This window comes from Apium graveolens, chromosome 6, assembly GCF_009905375.1.
Source record: "Apium graveolens cultivar Ventura chromosome 6, ASM990537v1, whole genome shotgun sequence".
NCBI classification, from domain to species: domain Eukaryota; kingdom Viridiplantae; phylum Streptophyta; class Magnoliopsida; order Apiales; family Apiaceae; genus Apium; species Apium graveolens.
In genome coordinates this window covers 235747938-235757941 of record NC_133652.1, presented here as the reverse complement: position 1 = coordinate 235757941, position 10004 = coordinate 235747938, and the positions used below count along the sequence as shown (strand labels likewise).

The 10004-nt window shown below is 35.0% G+C and overlaps 1 protein-coding gene and 1 long non-coding RNA gene across 2 annotated transcripts; both read left to right on the top strand.

The window, feature by feature from the left end:
* The first annotated feature begins 2072 nt into the window (after nt 1-2072).
* LOC141666583 (uncharacterized) lies at nt 2073-3746 on the top strand. The gene is made up of 4 exons (XR_012552294.1): nt 2073-2200; nt 2490-2557; nt 3465-3489; nt 3576-3746. It is a non-coding gene; the product is annotated as an uncharacterized LOC141666583 (long non-coding RNA).
* Nucleotides 3747-7279: 3533 nt separating this feature from the next.
* LOC141665788 (uncharacterized) lies at nt 7280-8254 on the top strand. The gene is made up of 2 exons (XM_074471768.1): nt 7280-7487; nt 7674-8254. The coding sequence occupies exons 1-2, from the start codon at nt 7280-7282 to the stop codon at nt 8252-8254; spliced, it is 789 nt and encodes a 262-aa protein (XP_074327869.1).
* The last annotated feature ends 1750 nt before the right edge of the window (nt 8255-10004 follow it).

Sequence of the window (10004 nt, the reverse complement as noted above, 5' to 3'; positions counted from 1 at the left end):
CCGTTTGCATCAATGCATACATCTCCGACTTATAATTTTTTGGATGAAGGTTATTCTCCTTATGTGATAGAACATATCAAACAGCCTGTTACTCCAGTTTCACCACTTTCAGGAACCACACACAGTCCTCCTCCCACACCACCTGCTACATCACCTATTACACACACTCCGAACCAGTTACCACCTAATACACCAGAACCTGTCCCGGCACCTTCCCCTCCTCATCCGATTCCTAGACAAGGTGTGATCACTCGCAGTCAGCGTTGTATTTTTAAACCCAATCCTAAATACCAGGCGTTACACACTGAGGTTTCACAGTCACCTTTGCCTCGTAACCCAATAGCTGCTCTACGTGACACTAACTGGAAATTGGCTATGGATGATGAATACCAAGCTCTTATGCAAAATAAGACGTGGGATTTAGTACCCCGTCCTCCTGGTGTTAATATAATTCGTTCAATGTGGATTTTTACTCACAAATTTAATTCTAATGGTGTTTTTGAGAGGCATAAAGCTCGTCTTGTAGGTGATGGTAAAACACAACAGGTTGGTGTCGATTGTGGGGATACTTTTAGTCCGGTTGTTAAACCGGCTACTATTCGGACAGTCCTCAGCATATCTCTTTCGAAGTCATGGCCAATTCATCAATTAGATGTCAAGAACGCTTTTCTTCATGGTGAGCTTCAAGAAACTGTGTACATGCATCAACCATTGGGATATAGGGATCGTACTCATCCAGACTATGTTTGTCTCTTACGGAAGTCTATCTATGGACTTAAACAGGCATCACGGACTTGGTATAAGCGTTTTGCTGATTATGTCCTATCTCTTGGATTCACTAATAGCCACTGTGACACTTCCTTATTTATTTACAAAACAGGGTTCGATATGGCGTATCTTTTGGTATATGTCGATGACATTATTCTTACTGCTTCTTCACATGCTCTCCGGCGTTCTATTATAGCTAGCCTCAGTTCCGAGTTTGCAATGAAGGATCTTGGCCCCTTACATTATTTTTTGGGTATAGCAGTCACTCGGCATAAGGGTGGTATGTTTCTTTCTCAACGCAAATATGCTGAAGAAATCATTGAACGAGCAGGAATGGCATCATGTAAACCCTCAGCTACTCCAGTTGACACCAAGTCTAAAGTTAGTGCCACATCTGGTACTCCCGTTACTGATCCTACTCGTTATCGGAGTCTTGCCGGGGCTCTACAGTATCTTACTATTACACGGCCGGACATATCTTATGCCGTCCAACAGATTTGTCTTCACATGCATGATCCGCGGACGGATCATATGTCTGCTCTCAAGCGTATCATTCACTATGTACAAGGTACTTTAGACCAAGGCTTGCATTTATATCCATCATCTCTTTCATCTCTGATTTCTTACACTGATGCGGATTGGGGTGGGTGTCCTGATACAAGGCGCTCTACATCATGTTACTGTGTTTTTTTAGGGGACAATTTATTATCTTGGTCCTCCAAACGACAGCCTACACTTTCTTTATCTAGTGCCGAGGCCGAGTACCGTGGTGTGGCCAAAGTCGTATCAGAATCATGCTGGCTTCGAAATCTTCTTCTCGAATTGCATTGTCCACTACAAAAGGCTACATTAGTATATTGTGATAATGTGAGTGCCATTTATTTGTCGGGTAATCCTGTTCAACACCAGCATACCAAGCATATAGAAATGGATATTCATTTTGTTCGAGAGAAGGTTGCGCGTGGGCAAGTTCGTGTTTTATATGTTCCATCCCGGTATCAAATAGCCGATATCTTTACAAAGGGGTTGCCCCGGGTATTATTTGAGGAATTTCGGGACAGTCTCAGCGTTGGAAAGCCTCCTGCTTCGACTGCGGGGGAGTGTTAAATATAGAATATATTTTGTAGATAATTGTTAATTGATTGGTGTAGATTTAGTCATCTATATCTATGCCTACAATCTCTCCCTGTACATTATTGTTAGGTAATTAGTTTCCTGTAAAGTAGGAGATGATAGTGCTGATGTATGTTGTATATATTGTTACTTTGATTAATGAGAAAGGGGACGGATGAATTCTTTCAATTATTTTTTGGGAGTTGAGGTAAAATGAGATTGTTCGGGTCTACTATTATGTCAAACTAAGTACGCTCTTGATCGTTTGGAACGAAAAAAAATTCCCTTTGCCAAAACGTGTGCTCTCCAGTTTCCCCAGGTACAAAGCTATCTTCTTTTGACTGTAGTTGTTTGGTTGATGTCACTGCATATCGTAGCATTGTAAGTACTCTAGGGTATCTTATAATCACAAGCCCGGTTATAAAATATGATGTGAATCAAGTGCGTCAATTAATGCATGAAATGTGCCAAACTCAATTAGCAGTTGTGAAACGTCACCCACGTCATCTTAAAGATACCATTCATTTTGGTACTCATATAACCAAATCTCAGGATGAACATCTTTATGAGTTTTCAAATGCTGATTGGGCTGATTTCCCTAATGATAGGAGGTCAATCCTGATGATAGGAGGTCAACAACATGGATGTGCATATATTTTGGACCAAACTTGATTACGTAAGGCACTAAGAAGCAATCTACTGTATTAAGGTCTAGTATAGAAACTGAATATTGTGCTCTTGCTCACACTGCTGCAGATATCCAATGGTTACTTTATCTATTTCGAGAGTTGGAGTTGTGTATAGTTCTACAACATCAATGTGAATGCTACCTATTTCAAAAATTGGGTTTTAATTTAAAAAAACTCCTATTCGGTTATAATCGGCTCGATTTTAGTTACAAAACTGATAAGTATAAAATGGTTATTATCTTCCACAATTAATCTAAATTTGGGACACAATTAGCCTCAAAGATGGTATTCAATCAAATTTATAGTCTAAACACTAACAAAAAGATGGGATGCATCTGCTATGATTCTCGAGCAGAAGCTAGAGAATAATATAACCTTAAACAATTAACAAAGATTAAAGTATGGTGAACTAGTTTTGATGATATGCATGTTATGTCCACATAAAATCAATATACGACGTTTATCTGAAGCCCCTTAAATCACCTCATTCTATTTTTTGAATTTTTTTATTTTTTTTATTTAGAAATTATTAAAATCTACAATTGCCTGATATTCTTCTAAACTTTCTCTTCGAGACAACAAAAAATCTTATTAAAAACTACAATGTCTTACATTCTTCTAAACTTTCTCTTCAAATCAAACAAGGTTAATCTTGCATAACAGTCTTATATTCTTTTAAACTTTCTCTTCAAGTCAAACAAAGTTAATATTACACAAGTCAAAAAATAATTATAGATGCATTTTATGAATCAATAAATCAAAATATTAAATTATAAAATAAGAGATTTATTATTGCAGAAGAGTTTATGATAGTTTTTTATTGTATAGTGTGAATGAAGTTGTAAATGTACTAATGTTTGTTTTCTGTGATTTGTGTTTCGCTTGCAAGTTCAGGTCTGGTCTCATGGTTAACTTTAAGGTACTTTTGTTTGGTATATTAAGATTATTATTTTGTTTTTAGGGTTGTTCTTATATTTATTGTTTAATGTGATCATAAACACGCAGGTAACACGCATGCCAATCAAATTGATGGATGTTGGGAATAGAACGTTAATATCTGATATTTATAAGGCCGCTGCGAAACGCAGTTTATTAGACATTAGGGTTGAAATCAAGAGTTCTGATGATAAAAAAAATCGTAGAAGGGCTCAGAAAAAATTGATCATTTTTCTTCGAAGTTATTATTCAGAATGACCGGCACTAAACTGAAAATTCAAATAACTCTTTTCTAATTTATTTTATTTAAAAACACTTTTATAAGACCATAATGAAACACGGCTTAGTAAATTAGTTAATTTCAGCCCTGTCAGCGGCGGGAAAGTCTTTAAGACAGCCCAACTTGTTAGCCCGCTAGTCTACTGTAGACCTGGCAACGTTCCGTGTCATGTACAAACGTTCCGTGTACTTTCGTATTTTCGTGTACCAAACCTTAAACCCGAACCCGACCCGGATTTGAATTCGTGTACCAATTTGGTGACACTAACCCGACACTAATATATTCGTTTTTACCCGTTTTGGTACACTAAAGTATACGGATTATATACGAAAAAAATTAAATATTAAAAAATACAATAATTAATTAAATGGTATTAAATAATGAACAACAAAGTTCTGAATACAAAAGCACGAAACAAGTAAATTTGAGGGAAATGAAAAGTAAAGGGACAAAAACTAAAACCCTAAATGATCACAGCTGCTCAACTAGTCAAATGACCAATAAATTGTATTTTAGACTTTTAGTATTTACAAATTACAATTATATATATATATATATTATTTAGAATAAGTAAAATTCTTATTTTGTATGTAATATATATATATTATATTTTAAAAAAAATATAACTATTTATTTATTCCGTGTACTTTCGTTCCGTGTCGTGTACCTACATCGGAAACCGAGACCCGACACTAATTATATTCGTGTTTTTTCGTATTCGTGTACTTTCGTATTCGTGTACCAAATTTTCGAACTCAAATACTAATTATTTATATCGTTTCATTCCGTGTTCACGTGTCATATACGAGTATTGTCAGGTCTAGTCTATTGTATGCATACAAACTGACCAGTTCAACAAGGGTCACAAAATGCATATATATTGTTTACGGTAGTTGTAATGGTCCAAAGTTTGGGACCAAAATAGATACCAAACAACATATGTTATGATATCAATTAATATTTAGTAATATTGAATTTTCCTGCATTTATATAAAATTTCATCAATAAAAATATTTTAAATGATCAAGTGGCCAATGTTATATTATTTAAAACTAAATTTTGATATTTAATTTAATATCACTAACTTATATATTTTATTTATTTAAATAATTGGTTGATTTTAACCAATAACCGGAACAAACCCATGAGATCTGTTTGGGTTTTAAATTTTCACTTTAGGCTCCTTTTTTATCCGTTTTAACCATTCGTGCTTTGTTCAGTTTTTTGCCCTAACCTAACTATTATGCACGTCTAGTTTTAAAAAATTAGTAAATTTTGCATCATAGTTTTTCCCTACCCTAATTATTATGCACGTCTAATTTGAAAATATTAGTAAATTTTGTATCTTCAGATTATTAGAGCAACTCCAAGTGTTCCTCTAATTATCCTCCTAAGTCATTTTTTGACAAAAATAGCACAAAATTCAACTCCAACACACTCCTAATCACTCCCTATATATTTAGGATCTTCAAAATTTTCCTCATTATTGAGGAGTATCTAATGTTTGTTACACTATTTTTTTATTAGTATATTATCATTTTCCCTCCCAAATGGGTCACCATTTCCCTCCTATTTTGGTACATCAGATTCCCTCCATTTTATTGTCACTTTTATTCACTTTTCTCATCAGTCTATTTCTTAAAGGTTAATGACAATGTGATGAATTTTGACAAATGTTAAACTCCGATTATCCGCTGTATGATGAATACACAACTCCTTCTCCAAATATATGTTTTTCACAAAGTCATGGTGGTGAACAAAGTGAAGAACAAAATATCATTTCATCCCAGGCTTTTCCATCACAAACAACAAAAGATAGAAGGCCTTGTACCAAAAACTTTACGGATTGTGTTTTCGTATTCTGAATGTGTTTTGTTTACTGATGGATATCAAATTACAATATGTGGTTCCATATTGAATTCGTAGTTGAATGAATTATCAAGTCTGGGAGGCGTTTCTAGTTTCCAGCAAGCACAGTTTACACATGTGGTTCAAGAAGTTCTAAAGTGCATCAGTTTTTGAACTATCACCTACTCTGGCATGTAAAGTTATGATGCAGCTGATATAGTTTCAAGTGCAGTATATTATGATGCAGCTAACATGTTTACTTCATTTTTTCTTACTCCATTATTTACACAGTAGATTGAATTCAATCTACTGTGTCAGTGATATTAAGCTGCATTATTTATACAGTAGATTGAATTCAATCTACTGCCTTTTATATAGTTAAAATTCAATATTTTATACCTTACAAAAAGAGTGATTCCATTAGAATCAATGAGAGATAGAGAGATATTTTCAGGATAATTCAGTGTTATTGGAAGAGAAAATGTTTGAAAATAGAGATGTTATAAAATTACAGGTTCAAATATGAATTGCAGGTGACCGTTGTTAGAAATAGAATAAAGAAAGAAAAATAAGAAAATTCTGAGGAGGCTATTGGAGAAGGCCCAAATAAATTGACTTGGGAGCCCATTTAATATTAGTTAAATTGAGGAGCCTGTTTGGCAACGCTTGGAGTTGCTCTTAGTGAGTTTTCTTGTCATCCCCATGTCAAAGTCAAATTATTACCGATCTCACAGTCAAAATAGATTTTGTTGTGATATGAGTCCCACAATCACTTGATCGAGAGTAGAGAAGGTACGAATTAATTTTTAAAATAAAAAAAAAGAACCATAAACTGTATATCCTGAATTGTACACACTAAGAGTATATGCACCCCTCAACTCCATCAATTCATCAATTCATCAATTCAATCAATGGAGTTGATTACTATTCATGCTAGAATCACTTTTTTTCTTAATTTTTATACACCCACGTAACTCCATCAATCCATCAATCCATCAATTACTATTCATCAAATAAATAATTATATTATATATCATAAATTTAATTTCATCTCTATTATTTAATGGTCCCACAAATCGTATCCAATAATACATTGCTGGATAATTTTAGATTTTTGATAAGATAGTGGATAAATTTAAATTTTTGATAAGATTTTCGTTCATTCACTTTATGACACGTGTCATGATCCAGATTTATAGATAGAAAATTTTCTATAAATAATAGATGTTCTTCATATTATAGTCATCTCAAAATCAATACAATCTTTTCAATAATGAATTCATTAAAAAGATTATTGAGTCAGAGACAAAAACACAGTCAAGAAGAGTCTGAAATTATGAATACCATGGTGACCGAAGCGGCAATGATGAAGGAGTTCATCGATAGCTCAGATGAACCACAAGGACGAGGCTCAAGACCTGGAAAATCTTCTAATCATCCCAGAGAAAGGCTATCAAGAGGAAAAAATCTCATGGCAGATTATTTCGTTGATCGTCCAATATTCAATGAAGATGATTTTCGTCGGAGGTATCGAATGCGTCCTCATGTTTTCAATCGCATCATGACCGCTCTTTGTACTCAAGATTCCTATTGGCATCAAAAAACAGATGCAATTGGATTATTGGGGTTGTTACCACAATAAAAAATGACTGCTGCACTACGAATGCTAGCTTACGGTGCAGCGGCTGATCAGTGTGCCGAAATATGTCGAATGGGAGAATCAACCACACTTGAGTGTATGAAAACATTTTGTCAACAAGTAGAAGGTCTCTTTGGTGAAGAGTACCTTCGTGCTCCGACACCAGCAGATTTACGAAGGCTTTTAACAAGGGGAGAACAAAGGGGATTTCCAGGTATGATTGGAAGTATCGATTGTATGCACTGAGAATGGAAGAATTGTCCAAGCGGATGGGGATGAGCTTATAGTGGTCGAAAAGGACGACCTACAATTATTCTAGAGGCGGTCGCTTCCTATGACACTTGGATCTGGCATGCTTTTTTTGGTGTGCCTGGAGCTCAGAATGATATTAATGTTCTAGGCCAGTCTCCTGTATTTGATAAAGTCATCGCAGGAAATAGCCCAACGGTGGTGTTTCACGTCAATGGAAAACGATACAACAATGCTTATTATCTTGCAGATGGAATTTACCCGAGGTATTCAACATTTGTAAAAACTATATCAAATCCTGCCACTCAATCACAAAAATTATTTGCTAAGAAACAAGAGGCATATCGCAAAGATGTGGAGAGGTGTTTTGGTATCTTGCAATCTCGATGGGCTATTCTTCGTCATGGTGCTCGGATGCATAAGCGTTCCACACTTAGAAGTATCATGATGACTTGCATCATATTGCATAACATGATAGTTGAGGATGAATTTGTGGAAGAAGATTTTGTTGAGCCGGTTGAAGAAGATTTAATGAATCCATTAGCATCACAGGTTTATGATGGGCCAGTAGATAACAATGGAGTTCGAATTCCTTTTGCACCAGTACAAAGAAATGGAAGAAATCAACAAGCATTTTGGGATCGTATTGAGAACTTGGAATCAGCTTATATTCATACAATGCTTCAAAATGATTTGGTGGAGCATAACTGGGCAATGGAAGCTAATCAGTAGTTGTCAATTTATTACCTCTTAAAATGTATGACTTGACAATTTCTAATAAATTTATTTTATTGAATTCGAAAGTAGTAAACATAGTTATAATTATAAAATATGGAACATAATTAAATTAAAAACATAATAGCTAAATCTAATCATAAAAATCATCATCAAAGCGAGGAACATAAGCACTGCCAGTAGTAGTCTCATTCACTTGTTCCATGATCTCAGCCTTCTTTCTCTTAAACCATCTTTTTGTATTAGGGGTCATTTGGCTAGTATCCATTGTCATGATCTTTGTTTGCTCCCTTAATTCTTCAATAGCCTCGTGTTTTGCCAATCTTGCTTCTTTCCGTTCCTCTAGTGCATCAAGTCTTGCCTGTCTTGCTTCTTTTCGTTTCTCAAGTTCTAACATCTCCCTCGACATTTGAAGGGTTTCTTCATCTCTTTTGATGTTGGCCTCCACTAGTTGTTTTTGATGACATTGCATACTATTGAAAATAGTCATAGACATCTCTTCTTTTTCGGTCATACGTTGTTTTCCCTTCTTTTTTGCATGTTTGGACGCCTTTACTCCCATCGGTCTAACTGGACTGGAAGGACTTTCTATTTCTCGATTAGACTCTGGAGTTGTAAAACCTTCTTCATCAACGAAATCATCACTATTCAAATTAATTGGTGATTCCGTTTGTGTTGGAAAATTTCGTTGAAATGGAGGAGAAGTGGTGGGAACGTCCACAAATTGAGGATGTGTTGCAACTGCTTCATAACATTCCCATTTGTCAAATGTCTTATTCATTTCCTTGAAATATAATCCTTGAACCTGAGTTATCTGAGAAAATTAAAAAAAAAATTAGAAACCAAATTATCACAAATATAAAAACGTATTGAAAAGTATATATATTTTTACCTCATCTACCAAATTGGTTCCGCTTGCAGTATATCTACTAGCTTGATTTTTTGCACATTGCCATTTTTTTAGTGCTCTCTTCAATGGTACTCAATGCGAGTCTAGAGCAATTTTTGAACGAGGTTCGGCATGAGGATTCTCCGGAGTCCCACACCAATTTTTTGCATAATCCTCATGAATTCGCCCCCATAAATTATTCTTGTTTGAATATCGACCGGTGATCGGATCAACAGATTGTCGAGCCCACAAAACACATAATTGTAATTCTTCGGAAGGAAGCCAATTAGTACCCATTATATATTTAAATATGTAATAATATGAATGTGTAAAATTTTTGCAAGGAAATATGAGTGTGTAAAAGTTTGAGTTACAAATAAAATTTTGGGATCAGTTTTTATAAGCAAAAAAAAATTGACCGTTAATTTGACCGTTACTAAAAATAATATGGCTGTTATACAGTGAAAACAACTAAAAAAACAATGACAGCATGCTTTGAAACGGGGGCCCCACGTATTGATGCCCGTTGGAGACTCCATCAAATACTGATGGCCTGCTTCCTGAATTGATGGGCCGTTGAAAATCAAAGGAGCAATAAACACTGCGCTGCATTATCACATGGCAGGAAAAAATCAAATATGCTCCCGAATTGATGTTTTAACGTGAGCGGTGCATATGCTCTAAAGGTTCTCGCTAAACCTCCGTCTTCATCAACAATTAAATGACGAAAAAAGTATTTGATAAGTTATTGCAAAAATTGTATAATTTTTTTTGGTCAATATCACTGTATACTAGTTATCTTGCTTGCATGCTGCATCAAAGATCTTTCAAAGAGATGAATTGTTTGGAAAATAAGAA